The sequence below is a fragment of the Cygnus atratus genome, chromosome 5 (genome assembly GCF_013377495.2).
Source record: "Cygnus atratus isolate AKBS03 ecotype Queensland, Australia chromosome 5, CAtr_DNAZoo_HiC_assembly, whole genome shotgun sequence".
NCBI lineage: Eukaryota > Metazoa > Chordata > Aves > Anseriformes > Anatidae > Cygnus > Cygnus atratus.
The window spans coordinates 4,770,163-4,790,508 of record NC_066366.1 but is presented as its reverse complement, the minus strand read 5'-3'; the positions used below and the strand labels follow the sequence as shown (position 1 = coordinate 4,790,508).

The window sequence follows — 20,346 nt, the reverse complement described above, 5'->3', positions numbered from 1 at the left end:
ATTGTGTAATTGCATAAAGGATACGTGTGCTGGAAACAATAGCACAGGTTTGTCAGCAGTTGACCAGAAGTTATTTTTGTGTGCTAGGACTCATCTGCGATGTTAGGATGAAGCTTTCTAAACTTAAGGCCTGCTCCTGAATCTCTTTCCAGGCTTTGTAGCTTTCCCGCTCTTATCGCTTGCCACAGTCTGGCTAATGCCCACTCGTGTAGAATTTATGCTTTTGAACTGATCGGTGCTCATAAACCCAACATTTCAGCTGGAATAACTAGATCGAAATGCAATTCAGATGATACATACTGGTTGTGTATATTATCCTGTTTAAGTGAATGCTATAGTACGTAAACATTAATTTGTTGAGCAAAACCCAGTGCTAAAATAAAAAGTAGCTATGGGTGGTCCAGGTGTGAGCCCTTTTCTCTTTCTGGCTTGAATCTGTCTGGTACCTGGTACGGTCTAATGAAATGAGATGCTAAGCTCATTTTGTCAGCTCAAAATAAATAACCCATGTACTGGTTAAGCAGTTGTTCACTATTTCAACTAGTTAATTCCCTTCTAGATACTTTGTAGTTTACACTTTTGGGAGCAGCTGGTGGTTCATGGGGCATAAGGGATTAAAACAGCACTAATTTGATACCACCAGATGAGCTGTCAGTTTGCGTTCTGCATGCTGCTTCTTTCCAGGGTACAATTTATCTTTTCCTGCTTTGTAGGAGAAGGTGGTAGTAGTCAGAACTGGTGTGTAACAGTTCTTTGTGGGACTCCTTACTGAAGGCTGAATGGCAGAAGTGGAGGAAAAACGTTTGCCTTCCTCATCATGTTCAGCGAAGTGTGGCCAAGTGCCTGTTGTAATTGCTCACTGCTGAGAGCTCAGGAGCTGTTTTGCTTGCAACTTATTCTTAACAAGTATTGATACTATCAAATAAATCAGTTTTTCTTTAAGGAACTCTTTGGTTCAGTGAATCTTTACTTTTCAACTTGGTAATGACGCATGTTTTTCTCACTATGTAAATAGACAAAACTAATAATAAACCCCAGATATCTGAAATTCTGTCTGCTACATGTGACTCTGTAGGCTCTAGGAATATGTTTGCAGTTATTTTAAATACTGTATTTTCTTTGAGTTGCAGAAAGACAATGGGACCACTGGCTTGCTGACAGAAAATGCACTCCTCCAAGAAATTGAAGGACAGAATCAAGAACTGTCAGCTTTTTCTCAAACAGTTATGAAGTAAGAAATTGATGAAATTAAATTAACTTTCGGAAAAAGAAGTTAAATAAATCATTATTACTTTTGTATTGGAAAAATTAAATTCAATCAGAAGTTTTCAGTTTGAGAGGGCCAGTCCTAGGTTTTGGGGTTATTTTTGCTTGATGAGGCAGGTTTTTGGTATGTGTTTTTTTTTTTTTTTTCCCTTTGCTTGTTCCAGTTTTTCCTGTTTTTAGCATGGTTTTCAAAAATGCAACAAAATTCTTAACGTGTTCAGTAGTATGAAGTTTTCTGAGTGGTTTTGTCTCCTTTTTATTCTTTTGGTCCTATGACCTTCTACAGTTGTAGATTTTCCTCATTTTTTTCCTTGTGTTTGTAATACTTTCTATTTTTACTCTCAAAATATTTTTTTGTATCTGCATATATCTTTATATCCTTCTTCTATATTACTGTTTTTCAATATAAGTTATTTGGAAAGAACTTGGTCTTTTTCTTTACTGATATACCTCAGCAAATCCTATTACTCAAATGGCTTTCTAAATCTTAAATACCCTTTTTTTTGTTTGTTTGGTTTGGTTTTTTTCTTCCACAAGTGGAGCTCTTTAAGAAAAATCTGACAAAAACAAATACAAACCCTAAACTTGTTCCTGCTTTGATGGGGTAGTGGAATTTCTTAAATAAGATACCAAGGAAGATAAAAAGCAGTTATCACAGTACTGTCTATTCATTACTAGGTGAACATGTTTTATGTTGTTTGTGTCCTAAAGAACAGCCTTTCCCCTAATTTAAGCCTCTTTGTCAAATTCCATGGCTTAATCTGAATTTCTGAGTAGTATCTAGACTTCCACAAATTTAACATGTAAAGAGTTTTTGTGGTCTTTTGTACATGAAAGAAATTACCCTGTGTTTTTTTTTTTTTTTTTTTTAAACTCAATTCTAGGCAAATGTTGTGGATTAGCTTTTTCAAAACTGTTTTAGAGCTAAGCTTCTACAGAATCTGGGTATGTCCTGTAAGCGTTGACCTATTAAGTATTTTAAGCTATATGAAAAACCTGCCTAATTAAAAACTATTTTTTTCCCCTCTAACTACTGACATATAATTATTGTGGGCAGTGTTCTGTTGAGAGTAGAAAAAATAAATGTTTTTGTGTATACAGTTTAGGTAAGAGCAATAGGCATTCTTTACTGCTTTGGCTTGTGGTTATTACAATGTTCTTTTGCTTTAGTCATAAACTTACCGTTGCGATGTTTCATAAACTTTTTCTATTTACAGACTGAGGACCAAGTTTCCATATGCTAATCAGCAAACAAATCCAGGATATGTGCTGAGTCCAATCATGCTGCAAAGAAATATAAGTGGGGAGAGTGCCAGTATCAAGGTTTCTATAGAAATCCAAGGATTCCAGCAACCAGTAACTTTTACATGCGATGGTACGTTTCTACTTTTTGAACTGGAACTTGCTTGTAAGGCTTAGAATGGTGGGCTGAGACTGCGTGCCCAGTCTAGGCCTGTGGCTTTCAGTTTTTATAATCCCTGGGTCTCAGGTGCGTGGATTGTTTGTGGGGAATGTCAAAAAGGTAATTGAAGAAAGAACCTAAATGTGGGTCACTGCCTCCATTCATCAGAAGATATTTAGAAGCTGACAAAACGAAGTAGTTTTTTTTTTAAAAAAAAAAAAGTAAAACAGCTAAACAGGAGTGCAGTTCTATCCAAAACTAGGAATATTAAAACCAGCTTTTCTAGTGTTTGACCTAACAAACCAAATTACCTACTTAATGGTAATTTGGGGGGGTGGGCAGAGAGGAAATAAGCTCTTTCATCAAGTTTTTATTCAAATGTATGCTAGAGTGCTGAAATAAAGCTATTACAGGTTATCTGAAAATTCATACAAATTGCCGTTGGGAATTGAGAATAAATACTGAAATTATGCTAGCTATCACGCAAGTTCAATATGTACTTATGAACATAAATACTAAAGTAATACTAGTTTGTTGTGCTGCAACTAGCTGGTCAAGTTCATGGGTAACCAAGCATATTATCTTGGAATGGAATTTTTGGGTTTGCCTTGTACAAAAAATCATATTCTCCGTGCAGTCAACACTGCATGGCCTGTCTGTATTAAGGCTGTACCTCTGGATGCCATCAACTTCGGGTAGCTCTTGGTGATAAAATAACTGCTACTACTAAACAAGAAAAAAACACTGAGGGTCCTGCTGAAAAAATAAAATGCCTTTATATAGTGTTTTTAGGGAATATCGAAGCATTTAATATTGTTGGCAGATGATTTAAAGATGATCAGAAAATAGGTAGGGAGGTGTATGGAGCATTTTGTACTTAAACCTTCTGTGTTAAAACATACGACTTTTTTTCCTGAGTGACAGTCGGTGGCTGTAAGGGAATAAATGTGGGGGTTGAGATTATTTCTTTTGCTCTGTGGTTGCTGGGTGGAAAGGAAAGACTACTTCCAAAACAGCATCTGACACCTGGTATAAAAGCATTGGTAGTTAAGAGTTGTCGTTTGCAAAAGCTTGGTGATGCTTCCTGAGATCTGATCTGTACAATGTGGAAACTGCCTTAGACAGGTGAGAAGGGAAAAGAAAACTGTCAGTAGGACTTGCCTCTGCTACAGCTGATGTTCATTTCCTCAAAAGCAGAACAAATAGGAAAGTTCTGTCTTCAATTTTGAAGATCATGATTTTTAAACTTTCGTAAGCTTTGGCTTTACTTAATTGTGTGAAGTACTTGCTGAATAAGGCCATCTTATTAATAAAATAACACACTTTTCTCATGTAAAAACTCCTGCAAAGCATGTTGCAAATTAGCTGGTTTTGTACTTTTAGTCAAGTGACTACACTGTATCATAATTTAAATAGGATTGATTCATTTCTGGCAGGCTTTAGAATATACCTTTGTTTGCAGTAAAACATGAAGATTTCAGACGACGAAATTCAGGAGATTATAAAAGCATAAGTCTTCTATGAGTATAAAAATAAATCTAAATAAAGAACAACTACAACTTGTTAGTGAACTATGCTTAAATTCATTTGCAATACACCTATATTTAACTTGTAGATGTAATTTCTTTGAACAGTGAGCTCCCCTGTTGAGCTTATAATAATGCAGGCACTTTGCTGGGTGCATGATGACTTGAGTGAAGTGGACATTGGCAGCTATATCCTGAAAGTCTGTGGCCAAGAAGAAGTTTTACAGAAGTAAGCAAACTCTTTTTCATTAATGTTTAACTTCGTACTTTTTCAAGACACAGTAATTTGCAAGTATATTTTTAATGATTAAATCTGTGAGAGCAGAACTCTTCAAAATGTAGAAGATGCATGTTTTGCACAAAGATCAGAAGTCATTGGAGTTGCTGTGGGATACAGCAAATTAGGTTCTTAACAGCTTCCTAGAAGTCTATTCTAATCTGCCATCTGTTGTGTTGACATCAGTTTTTTGTTTTTGTTTTTTTTTTTCAGATGCAGATTTCTAGATCTTTTCTATAGATGAATGTTATAGTTTTCAGCTGCTCTTTAAATCCCAACAGTCAGGGAAAAAAAATCTGCTGACAATTTCTAATCTGAAATAATCTGAATTCTTTCAAAACTAATGGCTTGCAAATCCCCATTGGTTTTCTGGATTAGAATATTTGCTTTCGGTGTTAACTGTAGTAGTTAAGACCTTTAGCAAAAATGTAGCTATCAGTAATAGTATACTAGAACTTCCACAGAAGTGAAAAAACTGTATCAAGAAGTTTGATGTGAAGATTGATTTACCATTTTCTTGTTGTGAGCCCAACAGGTGGCCTTAAATATTCCGCATCAGATCCCTGAAAAACACTGAATATTTTTGGTGTAAATAACTATTGCTTTCATTTGTTTAACAGTAAGCACTGTGTAGGAAGCCATGAATATATTCAGAACTGTCGGAAGTGGGATACAGAAATTAAACTGCAGCTCGTGACTCACAGCGTAATATGCAGAGGTCTGGCACGAACAGTAAGTACCTCCTAAAATGCAGCAGCAATATAAACCTTCAAGAGTATGGGAGCTTGTGTCAGAGTTGATGGGTCTGAGGTGTAACTTTCTTGTTTAATTAACAAATAAATAAATCTGCACGGTGTTGGAAATCGTATTCTCCTGTACTAAGAGTATGTGAAATATCCTGAATATTGACAATGTCTGTTACTGAGACCAAGTATCGTAACTGGAAAATGTGTGTGAGCATGTGGACTAAGCTTGAGGCCTGAAAGAGAAGTGGCAAACTTCAGCGTTAAATCCAAGTTGAGAACAGTTTTTGAGTTCAGTTAGGTAGGTATCTGACCATCAAAGAGGGAACAAAGAGTACTTGATACTTGTGGAGTTAGGCACTCCATCGCTGTTTATCCACTTTCCCCCCGTGTCAATGTGTACACCTTTCTTAGGCTACCAGTTAGTTATTTCTTTTTGTCTTTGAGAGACCACTTTGCGTCCTTCCCCTTCTGCAGGTATTAGTAATGAGATTTCTAAAACAGTATTAGAAATAACAGGAAGTTGGGAACTGGACTGAATATCTAATATCTTAATGCAGGAAGAAGATGACAGAACACCCATACACCTAACCAAACACCTCTACAAGGTAGAAAAGCCTTTCAGAGAACCTATTATAAGGTAATATTGTGTGGTTTTTTTCATTACCAAGTGCACTGCTGAATTTCTGTCTTGAGGTTATGTTACACTCCTGCAGTGGCATTCAACAATTACTATTTCTTGCAGGTGTTCTATTGAAGAGCTTCTTGAAGTCTATCATAAGCAAATTGAAATAGCTCTTAAAAATGAGGTAAGTTCGTTGTAAATTATTGCTGAACCAAAAGTAGCATGAGAACATTTACAGATAAGATAGTTGGAGGAAATAGACTTTCTTGTGTTGTGGAAACTAAAGACCTGAACAAGCTGTCAGATGAAATTTGGAATCATGGATTTTTGCATTGCTTTTCAGTTTTCTTTCTAGCTTTTCTTGCAAAGTAATCATTACCTAATCATCACAACTATCAATGTGTCTTCCAAGTCCTGGAATGCAAAACCTTTTCCTCAAAAATGCTGGAAGAGATTAATTTAGGGAAAAAGGTCTGAATCTTGACTGTCAGTTATTATTCATGAAGGGTATATTGGTAACATAAAAATTTACACAAGTTAGCAGTAATACTTGTGCACAATGGGAGTTAGAAGTGAAGTATTTTTGGAACAGCAAAGTTGGTTATGCTTCATGTAAAACTATCTTATTCTGTGCTATTGAGTTCATTTAAAATACAATGTCAAAATCAGTGGCTATTTCACTGTATCACAAATAACCTAAAACAAGTTGATGTGAAATAATTTGGAGTAATTTCCCGAATGCAAAAGGTAGCTGAAGATGATAACCTACTTTGCTCACTTCTGGAAGGACTGTCTTAGTTTAACTCCTGAGAGTAATTTAACTTGGAGACTGAAACCTTAGATAGCTTCTTTAAGAACTGTTTCTTAAACAGTTTCTATAAGGAAGAGTCTTAAAATGAGTGCCTTGGTGGAAATGAAAAACATTGTGATGAAGTCTGTTTTATTGCCTTTCCAGGAGTGCAGGTTTCAACAAGCTTTTGTCTGCTATTTACATATCCCCTTAATACCGTTCAGTCATAAGATTTTCTAATGCCTTTGGTGATTCACCACACTTTCAGGGGCAGTTTTGAACACAGTTTTGTTTTAGAATAATGAGATATTAGTGCTCCTTGAGATGGTGGTGTTTTTGTTGCTTTGCTCTTGCAGCTGCCTCAGCTTGGTTGTTTAACTGCAGTTTCACAGGCTGAGATGAGGAATGCAAAACATCACAATTCACACTTAGGTTCTACTCTAACCACAGAGTATTTCTGAAGGTGGGAGATGGATCTTGTAGGTAATGACTAGGTCCAAATATCAGCAGTTACTGCATTTAATTTTAATGCTTTCTGAAGTGAATTTATGCATGTATTCAGTAGCTGAAGCTTGCTAATCAAAGTGAAGCAGGGTAAAAGTGAAGTCATCTGCAAATCACTTGTATTTAGCCTTTGATTTCACATCTATGGACATCTTAAAAGTGAGCTACTGTATTTTTATTAATTTGAGAGCCTGTGAGGAAGATAACAGTGGAGACTTTGCTTTTCATATGCCAAACAGCTGTTATCTTCAAAGTGTTAGTTTTCAAAGTAGGCTTAAATATTTACAGTGTCTTCCAACTTTTATGGTTATTTTCAAACCAGGACGAAGTTAATTGTTGCCAGGTAACTGCCAATCCCATTTGTTTTTTTTTAATTCAAATGGCTGCTTTGCTATCCATTTGCAGAAATGTTGGAGGAGAGAGGGTGTGTGGGGGGGTATAGGGAAACAGGTTACATCTTAAGAAGAGAAGATTGTACTAATTCCTCCTACTCTAACTGCTCAAAAGTGATTGTGAAAGGTCCCTATACCTTAAGCCTTTTAAAAGTAAAGAGATGTTATTTTGAAGACTTTGCTTGTATTAAAAGAAAATCTAAGATTCTTTGGATTTAAATTAGGTATATTTTCTTCTCTCTGAAGAGGAGGAGGAAGGAGGAGATTCCAGATAAGTGTACAATCTCCCTTCCTTTCCTTCTCCAAGATGGCAGTTTGCCATTGCTTCATCTGTAAGAAATATTTAAGCTTTGTAATATGCAAGGCAACAGTTGTAACAAACATTTTTCAAACAATATGTTAAAGTGAAGTCAAAAAGATAAATGTTCCATTATGGAAGTTATGCTGTAGTATAAGCGTATCTTGAATCTACATGTTTAAGAGGGCTGAAATTGAAAAGCTGCTGCTTTAGCGTGATTCCTTCCTCACACTAATTGAATATTTTTTAACTACGCTTTTTTTAAACATCATGTGGGAATTAGGGCTTAGTATCTCATTAGACAACACTTACCTGCTTAGAACTTAATGGAAAAATGATTGGAAACCGCATGTTTCTGGGGACACCATACTAGAATTTGTACCAGTCCTGGATATATGGCATTGCTAACTGGGCTACAAGAAAATTCTCAGTACTGAGGCTTTTTGTTTAATCACATTGTTACATCATAGTTTTATGTAATTGAGATGTGGGTCTCATAATAAAATTGTCTCGGCAATTCATTAAAAAAAAAGTTTAAAGAAACACTGGGTTGAACAATTGTGATCAGATCAATCTGTTCTTTCATACATTCCTTATTAGAACCAGCATAAAGCAGTAGATCAATTAATTAAGACTGTCAGAAAAATCTGTTCTACATTGGATGGTGTAGAGACTCCTGCAATAACGGAATCTGTAAAGAAGCTAAGGAGGGCTGTTAATCTTCCAAGGACTAAAAACACCGAGGTAAACTTTAACACTATAAGTTGTGTTCTGAGGTATGCTTTCTAACAGCAATGAATATTATTTCATAATCTTCAGTAGCTGCAAATATTGACAACAGTACAGTCAGGGTTATGTTTTTTTTTGTTGTTGTTGTTGTTGGTTATTTTTTTATTTGGTAACATCAGTTTATTTTAACAATTTGCTATTAATGCATTAATCACTTTGGTCTTGGAATCCTTTCTTGTTCCAAACAGCAACTTTAACCTAGTTTTAAAGTCACAGCAGATGCTGTTAAATCTGACCAGGGAAACTGACAGCTAGATCATGCTCTCTGAAATCAATGCAGTTACACTTAGATGAGGAATTCACGTTGTATTTTTTGTGCAGTATTTATGTGAATAGTAACAACGTTTTAAAAACTCTAGCAGTCCATGTTCCTGGATTCCTGAACATATGGACAAAAATAAAATTTATCCAGTAGTGCAGAATTTGATAAAACTGGCTTACCATGAGCAGCTAATTTGAGCAGAATTGGTCTCGCATCACTTTGTCAGAAAGTCATTAGAGCAAAAAGTATGCAAATAAAAAAGCTAAATAGCCTTGTAATGCCATTTCTGTTGTCTTGCTGTTGTATTAGAGAGAGTGGTGATTCCTGTGCTGTTCTATTTGCTTTTTTTGGCTTCGTCAATGTACTGATATATTTGGAACACTGAGCTGAAGTTTTGCAAAATGCACAGTCTGAATAAATATAACTGTCACCAGCACTAAAATTCTTGCAGACGAATACAGGAAATTTGGTGTAAAAGCTTAGGGAAATACAACATGTATTTCTTCAGTGTTTGTTTTTTTGGTAGGAGAAAACCATACAAATAATTAGACTGCATTGTAAAAATAACTTCCACAAGAAATGCTATCCCAGCAGAATTAGAAAAAAGTACCTCTTTATCAGTAAAAACCTTCAATTTTCTCGTGATGAAAACTGGCTTGAATGGCAATGTATATGAAGGATTGGTTTCAGAAACGTATCTAAACCTTTTGTAAGATACTGTTTGTGTGTGTTTTTTCTTTAGTAATTGGTTTGTGGTTCAATGTACTGGCCAAACATGTAAAAGAAAATAGTAGATTCTCAAGTAGAAAATTACATCTGTAGTGCTGTTCCACCAGTGTTTGGCATCCTGCCATCCAAAGTACTTGGATTACTTCAAGTATGGTGGAGACATGGCAGTTCTTCTGAGGGGGGAGAAAGATGCGATCCCCTTACCTGACACCCCTCTCCCCCCAGGTTTCTGTTTTTTTTTGTTTTTTTTTTTTAGCAGAAATTTTTGAGAGTTGAAACTTAATGTTGTCAAGGTGCTCAGTTAATGCACAGAAGGTGTAAGGAGAGCTTTCATTCTGCAAGTCAAGGAATTCATTACGTTTTGCTTTTAAATCACCAGCTTAGTTTTCATTAAGTTTCAGTTTTATCAAAGTTGAATTTGGCATGAAATCCTTTCTTATTTGAAGGGAGTAAGTTCACGTAATCTGTTTGTCACCTGTAGACTGCAGCAGTGTCCTTGTTGAGACTAGACATTGCTATGATACCATATCATATTTAGACTTCCATTTTAGCAGACCAAGAAGCAAACACAACAGATAGTGGCAGTACTTACTCCTCGATTTCCTCAGGTTAGCTTTTTTTTTTTAAATTCAGAAAATTTATGGTAACTGTGCCTACAAAGATGCCTGAACAAATGCCACAAAACAGCTGTTAGACTTAAATTGTTGGTAGTGGAGCTACCGGCTTCTGCTTTCATCTGCAACAGCCCTGAGTTTCCTCTTTACTCGGGGATGATAGAGTATCCTGAGCAATATTCCAACGTAGCTTGTCTTTTAAAAGTTCATAAAGGATGTCAGGATAGTTGTGACTTGACAAAACATAAGCTTTTGAACTTAGTGAGTAGTTACTACATGATATGGAAATATTGACACTGCCTGTTAACTCTTGAGGAACTTAAATTGAATAAAAGGTATGGCGCGTAAACCCAGATATGGCCCTAATTGAGATGTTTTGTAATTTCTGGAGAAGATAGTTTTTAAGGGCAATGGAAAATGAGTATAGGTTTCTTGTTACTGAAATTTATTCTAACTTACTGTGTAGGTATCCTTAAAATGTGCCGATGACCCTAGCAAGAGTTCATCTGGTGAGTAAAGTTCTTCAATTTTATTTGAAAATTGCTCTAAGGTGGTTATTTTAGGCAGATACACATTAAAGGTAACTTATAAATTAGGTTCACTACAGCCTGAAAGCCCTCTGAAAGTGAGTATAGACCAGTTAACAAGAGCAGTTGAGGCCCTTCTGCAACTCCACATGAATTCATGTAGCAGCAGTTCGGCAGCGATTTCTCCGAAAGATAAGAGTCCTAAGGAAGCATGGACTGCCACGGAACATCTCCAGTTCACAGTATTTGCTGCACATGGAATTTTTCCTGGTTGGGTAGCAAAGTAAGTAATTCATTAGTTGTAAAATTCATCCTTTTTATTTTGTGGAGTTACTTTTTGTTTACTTCACTTTCTTTTCCTCGTCCAGTTATGAAAAATACTACTTGATTTGTTCTCTGACACATAATGGAAAAGATCTGTTCAAACCTGTTCAGTCCAAGAAGGTTGGCACATACAAGAACTTCTTCTACTTGATTAAATGGGATGAACTGTAAGTGATTTTAGAATGCTAACCACCACCACCCCCCTCTGCAAAATACTTTGTTTTAGCTAATACCTACCTAGCTGGCTGCTGAATACACTAATTGAATCAGCTCTTGCTTCCAAAGTGTTGAAAGAACTGTGTGTGAGACTTGAGAGTAAAATCAGAAATATTATTCTGAATGGTATTTCGCCCTGTGTTTTAAAATTGGGAATGGAAATTCTGGACAAGCGCCCTGTGCTAATTTATTTATAGTATATAACTATAATGAGTTGGGAAGGTCATAGCATTCTTTGTAATGGGAACAGCTTGCACTGCTTAAAGAAGAAGGATGAATAAAGCTTGCTTTTAAGCAGTGCTCAGATTATCTAAATGGGGAGGAAAAGCAGCTGACTTTTATTGACGTTAATGCTGAATAGTTTTTTGTTCCAAATATGTCACAACAACTTCGTATCTAATTAATAAATCTAATTTAGGATTGTTTCTATAAAGAGATCAGATGCATAAGTGCTTAGAGTATCTGTCTATAGCATATGAGAATGTCTGGTTTGAGGTACTAAAGTTAGGTCTCTTTGTATGGGGCAGGGGAAAAGGGTAGAAAAGGAAGAAGCAGGGGCATGCAGAGAAAGAGGATGGCAGGTGATATCTGAGAGGGGAAAACTTCTTTCATTATCTATACACAAGTTACTCTTTTTGACTTCGTAGTTACCAGGCAGTCTGTCATAACTGAGGTATCAGATGAGCTCCCATGTTTCCTTATTTCTCTTTTCCTGACTACTTTTAAAGGTCAGAAATGGACTCCAAGGAATACTCCAAAAGTCTACAGTGACAAATTATTTCAGGCCAGGAATGAAAGTTTCAGGTTCTGGAATACATGCCTCCAGAGAGTACTCTGGTCACTTCTTTTTTTTTTTTTTTTTTCTGATATTGCAATGAATTAATTGTCAGGTCTTTTGTTGACAAGTGATAGTGTATTACAGTGAAAGATGTTAAACAGACTTATAAGCTGCTTAGTACAATTGTGGTCTTTTATATTGTAACTGGCTTAGTAGTGTGCTGTGATACCACACCAAAATGTAATTCAAAAAATTACAGGAAATCAAAGAACGCTTTAAGCAGTGAAAACACTGTAAACAACAATCTGAGTTGTCCAGTGGGGTGTATGCTCCTCAGCTTCTTTCAGTGTGGGTGCTGGGTTTGTACCATCTGGTGAATTTAAATTTCAGTAGTTCTTAAGAGATTAATACATTGGGACAGGAAACTGTTGTCAGCTGCCTCTTCAGTCAGATCTGAGAGATGAGGAGGCAGCTAACATGGAATTGTATGTGTCCTGGTAGTGAGTAGAGTGGGAAGACTGGTTATGCTGGACTGTGCAGTTCTGAGCAAGGAATGTGATTTAATAGACAAAGATTAAAGAGGGTTGTTCTACTGCCTATTAAAAAGGGTTGTTCTAAATCTATCTACAGTGCAGAATTGTAACTTAGTAGTTTTTATGAACTATCACTGTGGGAGATAGTGGAGTGAAATATAATTGCATGGAAACATTTGTCCTTCAGTGTTAATGGCCTTTTTGAAAGCCAAAGGCAGCAACAGATTATATGGATGACAAGCCTGTAATTTACTAATAATTGTTTTTCCTTCTATGTCTGACTTACTTTAATACTTTTATTTTATAGAATAATTTTCCCCATCCAGATTTCACAACTGCCTTTGGAATCAGTCTTGTGTCTGACTTTGTTTGGAATTCTGAATCAAAGTAGTGGAAGTTCTCCTGATTCAAATAAGCAGAGAAAGGGCCCAGAAATGTTGGGTCAGGTTTCTCTACCTCTTTTTGATTTTAGGCGGTAAGTGTGCAAAATATGGGTAAGTTTGTTAACATGATTTATTCTATATAAAGTTTAGTACACCTAACTACAGAAACTGCTTCTCTGCTGCTGAATGTAGCAGGAAGTAACAAAGGTAAGAATCTTCAACTGTATTGTTATGGAAATAATATCTTCAGTTAAATTCAATTGGATGGCCCATAGTCATGTAGGTCAAAAGAGATCATGGTAGCAGCAACAGTTTGTAAGTATGCAGCAGCTGAGGATGCAAGCACAACACCACAAGTGGTCCTTTGAGGAATTAATTCATTGACATTTGGATCTGGATCTGTTGCTGCATAAGTCATACGCAGTTAAAGTATCTGCAGGTGTCACTGTCTGCTGAACTGAAAGCCTCCCTTCTACACTGAGAGCGCATTGTCTTGATGGGTGGCATTTCATGAGTTCTGAAAGTATATCATATTGGCTAGAGATAGTTCAGTTGGCATTCATGTATATTTTAGCACATGAAGTGCAGACAGCCACTTCTCAGCCAATTCATGAGCTACAGTGATAGAGAATGCAACTTGCAAAAGAAAGTATTTGCAGCGAGTGATGGATTCAGCAGGAATAGTGTCTAGTGCAATACAAAAGAGCACAGAATCCTGACAGCAGGTAACTAATGTACTATTCTTCCATGTCACTAGGTAAGAGGGCCTTTTACCTTAAAACTGTATTAAGATAGGAAAGAATAACTCTTCATCCAGTTCTTTTTGTAGAGCTGAATATGGCGATGGCTCTATCTTGTAACTAAAATACCTTTAATTCAAGGTTTGCAGTATTTCTAAGTACTATTATTCTTTAGAGGCATCTTTGCCTTGGCTGTAAAATAATCAATGCTGCATGTTTCATTAAGTTTACATATACAGGAGCAAAATCGGAGAATTAAATTTGATTAAATATCTTACCATTTGCATAGATTGATTTTAATACTCTTAAATTTCTAAGCCCGTTCGTTAATAGGGTGGCAATAAATAAGCCAGCAAGAGAATGAAAATACTGTTCTAAAACACATGTAGCTTTTAAAATACATGTGTAGTTTCATAGCAGAAATGGCTCATTTTGCCTGTTAACCTGTATGAGTAATAGAGATCACGGGATATTCTGAAGTGGTTCCTTTTGATTCAAAGCTGGGTTTCTTTAAAAAATAAACATTAAAAATTCTGTTTAATTCTGTTACACTTCTGGAGTACTTCTAGTTTGAACTGATCTTTCTTCAGATGTGGTTGTTGGATCCTGTTAAACTTCTTATATCACTAAGAATGAAAAGTGTACTGTAATTTTCCTCAGATAATGTTCCTGTACTTTCCTGTTCATTGAAACTTTCATCACTAAGTGATGAATATTCCAAAATGCTAATCATCTGATTAAGTGTGTGTGGAGTGGCTTAAAATATCTTTGCTTGTGGATGAGACAGAAGGCTATAGCAAGTATATTAAACTCTTAAAAAGAACAAGTTGTTCAGTTACGCTTTGTGGCATGATCTAGTAATTTTTATTGGCACCACAAACTCCCAGTTAATCAATATTTACATAACTAAAGAACTGTTCTTTAAAACATATGAATACTAAACCATTTCTTGAAATATACTGAAAGCTTGGCCATTGAGCGGTCTTTTGAGAGATGTTATTTTATAAGACGGACAGAAGTCTGCTGTGCTTAGGATTACAATGCTTCTTGATTTATGAAATACCTTAGTTGTGCCTCATTACAGTTGGAAACTACTAACATTGGAAATAAATTGGCAAATATCAATGTCACCTGATATGCCCTAGGAGAACCTAGTGATGTGGAAAGTCCAGGGAAGTGATAATTTCTGTAATATTCATATGCCTATATCTTTCTTCTGAGAGGGTAAGGAGGTTCTTGTGTTTAGTTTATTCCTCAGAGGCAAAAGTATTTGTTTTTTCTTTAAGAAGTTAGGAACGCTTCATTTAGCTGGGTCAACCATGTCAGCACCGAATTTTTCCTCTGCCTTTTTCAATAATAGATGTATGCAGGTTCAAGCATTCTAAGGGACTTAAAATATAGAACATGTCCAGTGAAAGGAAAAAATGGAAGTGACACTTGATGGACGTGATCCCCTTTTTTAAGCTGATATTATTTTAATAACTAATACTCGGTTGAAGTAAACAGATTTTGACACTAATACCTGTACATGCTTTTTCTCTCAGATTGCTAACTTGTGGGACAAAGCTCTTGCAACTCTGGACCTCATCGCATCCAAATCACGCATCAGGGATGGCCAGTAAGAAAGGAAATATGGAAAGAATAGTATTGCAGGTTATATATATGCTTCTGACTTAACCTGACTACATTTTGTGTGAATGTTGTGACTAACTCATACCAGAGTGGTAATAGATTGTTGTAGGGAGAGTGTAAATCTTTTCATATATGAAAGCCAGCATAGAATAGCGATTACTATCCTTTATGGGCAAGGGATAGAAAGCTGCGTTAAATGTATACAACTCAGATATAGAATCACTATGTTGAAATTGGAGACATTGGAAATACCTTAATAATACATGCTGTCACTACTGGGAGAGAAAATCTTTGAAAAGCCATCTGTAGAAATGTGTGCTGAAAGGGGAGTTGTCTAAATCCAAGTAATAGCAATTTCAGTTTCTTCACAGAACATGAGTTCCTCTCATTCTCAGTTCAGTGTCCAAATTTTGGTCCCAAGGGAAGGTACTTTGTTAGGCATGGCTTAGAAGTCCCAAAATATGGTTAGAGTTGATGGTTTGGTTGATACCACTGGGTATGTTTTTTAATAGTTCTGTGTTTACGCTAAGCTCTAAGCATCCTCATTTCACTTCAAAGGAGTACTCCGCCTACTGGTTTGTACAACACCACAGTTGTCATACAGTTAAGGACCACAGTTCTGTGGAATAATTGAGATGGGGGCAGGCAATATTCTGGAAGCAATACCTGAAAACTGTTACATGTGTAGAACTAAAGAGTTCAGACGCCTAAACACTTGATGCTGCTGGAAAGGGGAGCTTTCTGCAGTGTTCTTAAGAACTTTTTTTTTTTAGGTTGACTTTCCATCCCATGCTTTTGATATTGAATATAAAATTCCTCAGGCTGCAAAGACTACTGTGCAACATTCCATAGAAACATTGGAAAAACCACTGAGAGAACGTCTCCTCGCCATTCTCTCTAAGGATAACACCATTGGGTATGTTCACCTCTTTGTAGCTATGATCTCTTTGTACGTGACAATTTTTACAGCTAGGGTGTGTAATGTTAATTTATGCTTAAGCTTCTTTAATGTGCCTCTAGTATATTTTGAAGACCTGTGGAGATTTAAACGAGATTGTATGAAACCTGCAAAATAATGGTGCTGACTTAATAAATTCACTTGTGTTTTCTATGGCCAGTGTCATAATATTCTCCTGTTAGAAAATTGCTACTCTGCCTGACTGCTGTATATGCCTATTCCTGCTTGATATTTCTTCAGTTACAAGCAGCAGTGACAATTTCAGCAGTTCATATGCCATGAAAGCATTTCTGGCAGGCTATCCTAGTCATCTGCACCGAACTAGCACGAACATTTTGGTTTATTTCAGATTACACTAAAACCTATTCTTGTCCTCTGAAATTTATAACTTTGAACAACTGTTTCCATAACATTTGAGTCTTGTTTTGCACCTGTTTTAGATTTTTATGGAGGGAAATAGCCATTTTACATGTCACTCTATTTTGTGTGCAAGGTTATCTGTACGTATACTGTGGCCAGTAGCACTGGGGATATGTGGGTGATGTTCTGTAACTTGCGTTATGAACTAAAATGCTTTTGTCTGCAGGCTGTCAAAAGAAGATAAAGAATTTTTGTGGGAGAAGAGACATTATTGTCATACTCATACTAATAGCTTACCAAAAATACTGGCTAGTGCCCCTCACTGGGACTGGGCAAGTCTTCCAGAAATATATTCATTACTTCAGCAGTGGCCTCCTTTATCACCCTTAGCTGCACTGGAACTACTTGATTCAAAGTAAGAAAACAGTAAAGTTTTGTGTGTGTCAGACAAATGACTTTTCTTCAGTAGAAGATAAGCTAAATAAATAAATAAATAAAAATAATAAAAAATAATAAATAAATACAATTTCTCATACCTAACTTTATTCTGACAGGCTTAATCAAGTCATGTAGTCAAAGACTAACAGTTACGGTTAGGATTCTGAAATCTAATTTGTAACAGAAAGCAAGGTATATAGCAAAGCTGTCAAGACTGAAATTTTGAGAGGTTGGTATGCTTGTCGTAAACACGTGTTTGTGTCTTACGTAATGCCTTTGAAGCATCTGAAACCTGTAGGTCCTTTATCGAGCTGTTACAGACTTTATATTGATTCTTTTCTATCTAGCTAATCATAAAAAAGGAAGTAATTCCTACACAAACAGAACAAACAATGTGGATTTGTGATGACTTTCTAGGTTTGCTGATCAGGAAGTGAGAAATACAGCTATGAATTGGATAGAGACATTAAGTGATGATGAATTAACAGATTTCCTCCCTCAATTCGTGCAGGTAAGATTTACTGTTTACGCTGAAGTTTGAATTTTTTGCTCTTGAAAATCCGAAGGAGTCCCTGACTAGTAGTCATGGAAATGCAATTGCATACCTCTGTACTTAATAACCTTAATTATTGCATAGGGTGGAAAACAATTTAAGTAGGTAGTTGCTCTGTGACTGTCCTCTGGATTTGTAGTGGTTCTATCAGTGTGCCAGTCATAAAATCTGCCTTCATCTAGAAGTAAATCTATATCCCATTTATTTCATTTTCTTTGCATTTAGGCATTGAAGTATGAAACTTACCTGGACAGTGCTCTTGTCCAGTTTCTTTTGGCACGGGCATTGGGAAGTATCCGAATAGCACACTACCTTTACTGGTAAGATGTTCTCTGTTCCATTGTTCACATATGATAATTATAAGATTACTATTTCTGGAAAAAAATGCTGTCTTAATAGCACAGTTCATAACAAAGTTACATCAGATGAAGAGGAGACAAAATCTACATCTTGCTTTTTTCCATGAAGAAACACAGTGCTTCTATGAGGCGCAAACTTCTTGCCTTTTAAATCAAGACACTGATTATATATGTGCGTATATAAAAAATACCTATTCGCTAAAATATTTCTCTGTTTGACTATTGCATTGTTCACAGTATTTCCTTGATGAAAATTTAATTTAAACCTGTTATTTCAGGCTTCTTAAGGATACGCTCTATGATTCAAAGTTTGGTGTAAGATATGAGCAAATTCTTGGAGCCTTTCTTTCAGTCTGTGGAAAAGGGTTGAGGGAAGAGCTGGAGAAGCAGACCAGACTGGTTCAGCTTTTTGGAATGGTAGCAGAAAAAGTCAAGCAAACAAGTGTATCAGGTCGACAGGTGTGTAGATTAAATTTTTAATATTCTTTAAGAAGATTACCTTCAAAGCAATCCACTCAATTACCTTTTTAGTCTAAGTTCAATCAAATGATATATATATATATAGGAAGACTATGAATCTGTTGCTCTGCATTGTAGCAAGCTAATGACTTAAAGAAGTCAATGTATTTGTCAAATTTGTTGTCAACTGCAGCATGGATTTGTGTGAGGTGATAAGGTAAGGAAGAGGGATGCTTTCTGTGTACAGTAAGCTGGATTTAGATTTAAAGCTATTACACCTGAAGAGTGATCCCCTTCTGCAAAAGAATGGGATATCTATATGATAAGAATGTAAGTTTACAGTTTGATAGAGTGGGATGCTATTATCTGATTCAGTCAGAAAAATTTAACAAAAAGTGATATTAGTATTGTACTGCTAAGCATATGCATTTTTTTAATAGCCAAAACAATAGTTAGAACTTATATTTGGTATTCCTTTGACACTGAGGAGTTAAAACATTGGTTATGGTATATTTCAGGATAACTTTGTCCAGAAGTTTCCTGTAGATGCTCCAGTTAATAGAATATCAGCTGAACTTTTTTTTTGTGTGTGTCTGCAGGCTGCTTTACAGAGTGGTATGGAACGTGTGCAGTCATTTTTCTTGAAGAACAAATGCCGTTTGCCTCTCAATCCCAGTCTTGTGGCAAAAGAACTAAATATTAAGGTACAGCACATTCATAGTTTTAAAGCCTTTTTGTCACAATTACACATAGGCAAAGCTTTTACAAATTGGAAAATCAAGTTCTTGAAAGCTCTTTGCACTAGTTGGGGAGGGTTTTAATTAAAAATATAGATTGAAAGAGGGAGTAAAATTAGCTAAGAAAAGACTAAAGTTATCCTTGTATAAAACGAAGTGAAGGTACTTTTATTTAAAAAGGAAAAAGTAGTAGTTTATTACTTCTTCAGACCCTGTCTGCTTTGAGACCAGCAATTCTGGCTGTAGTAAAGGAGAGAAATACTCAAAGTACACGAAAAATATCTTGTTTGCAGTGGTAATCAAAACAGAAAAGTGAACAGCTACCTGTTACTGGTTATGTCCAAGAGATGTACTAAATCAAGGGAGGCAAACGATAGCTTTATTTCATTATGAAGATCCAACAAATGATAGGCAGGTAATTTTCTCCAGAACTCTGCAAGGTTTGGCAATGCCCGCTCTGACAACCTTGTTTATCACATTGTGCATGACTAGGAACCTAAAGGTCTCTAACGCTGGATTTATTCCTACGTAGAGAGTTCCTTTGCTTTCCTTCTCTATTATATCTATTAATTAAACCACAGATAGCAGATAACAGAATATAGCAAGAGATACAAATAACTGTTTTTTATAACTAAAATTTAAAATAGTTGCTGATAAAATATTTATTCATATTTTACTCACTTTTTCAAAATGTATAAACCATTACTGTTTTGCACTGTTGGCTTTCGTACAAGAACTAAACGAGTATCAGCCAAAGAGCTCTTTATTCAAAAGAAGCACGTATTCACCACAATCGCAACGTTAAAAGTCTGAATATGCACATTGTGTGTCATACGTGCTTGTTGTCAGAATGTCCTGTTTTCTGGGCTAGTGGGAGTAGTCCTTTTCAAGTATTAACACTAAATCTACTTGTAGGCATGTTCTTTCTTCAGCTCCAATGCAGTACCACTGAAAGTTGCACTGATAAATGCAGACCCTCTGGGAGAAGAAATTAATGTGATGTTTAAGGTAGGCCTTACGTGTGCGTTGGAGAGAAAAATGTTAAATGATAATGGATACCACTGAAACAGTGATTAAATTTACTGTAGATCAGTAAGCTTACTTTGTGAGTTTCCTCCTGTGCATCTAGAAA

General features: G+C 36.0%; 1 protein-coding gene across 3 annotated transcripts in view; it reads left to right on the top strand.

The window, feature by feature from the left end:
* Nucleotides 1-20,346, top strand: part of PIK3C2A (phosphatidylinositol-4-phosphate 3-kinase catalytic subunit type 2 alpha) — a 49,643-nt gene that overhangs the window by 17,046 nt on the left and 12,251 nt on the right. For 2 of the 3 annotated variants that reach the window (XM_035550148.2, XM_035550147.2), the window contains exons 3-21: nucleotides 1,131-1,231; nucleotides 2,484-2,641; nucleotides 4,303-4,423; nucleotides 5,092-5,203; nucleotides 5,775-5,854; nucleotides 5,960-6,023; nucleotides 8,424-8,567; nucleotides 10,684-10,726; nucleotides 10,814-11,027; nucleotides 11,113-11,235; nucleotides 12,903-13,070; nucleotides 15,263-15,371; nucleotides 16,124-16,266; nucleotides 16,895-17,083; nucleotides 17,524-17,617; nucleotides 17,885-17,979; nucleotides 18,297-18,477; nucleotides 19,077-19,181; nucleotides 20,130-20,222. In XM_035550148.2, the coding sequence (XP_035406041.1) occupies nucleotides 1,131-1,231; nucleotides 2,484-2,641; nucleotides 4,303-4,423; nucleotides 5,092-5,203; nucleotides 5,775-5,854; nucleotides 5,960-6,023; nucleotides 8,424-8,567; nucleotides 10,684-10,726; nucleotides 10,814-11,027; nucleotides 11,113-11,235; nucleotides 12,903-13,070; nucleotides 15,263-15,371; nucleotides 16,124-16,266; nucleotides 16,895-17,083; nucleotides 17,524-17,617; nucleotides 17,885-17,979; nucleotides 18,297-18,477; nucleotides 19,077-19,181; nucleotides 20,130-20,222 (2,337 nt within the window). The remainder of the gene's footprint in view (nucleotides 1-1,130; nucleotides 1,232-2,483; nucleotides 2,642-4,302; nucleotides 4,424-5,091; nucleotides 5,204-5,774; nucleotides 5,855-5,959; nucleotides 6,024-8,423; nucleotides 8,568-10,683; nucleotides 10,727-10,813; nucleotides 11,028-11,112; nucleotides 11,236-12,902; nucleotides 13,071-15,262; nucleotides 15,372-16,123; nucleotides 16,267-16,894; nucleotides 17,084-17,523; nucleotides 17,618-17,884; nucleotides 17,980-18,296; nucleotides 18,478-19,076; nucleotides 19,182-20,129; nucleotides 20,223-20,346) is intronic. The other variant, XM_035550149.2, reaches the window with a different exon arrangement.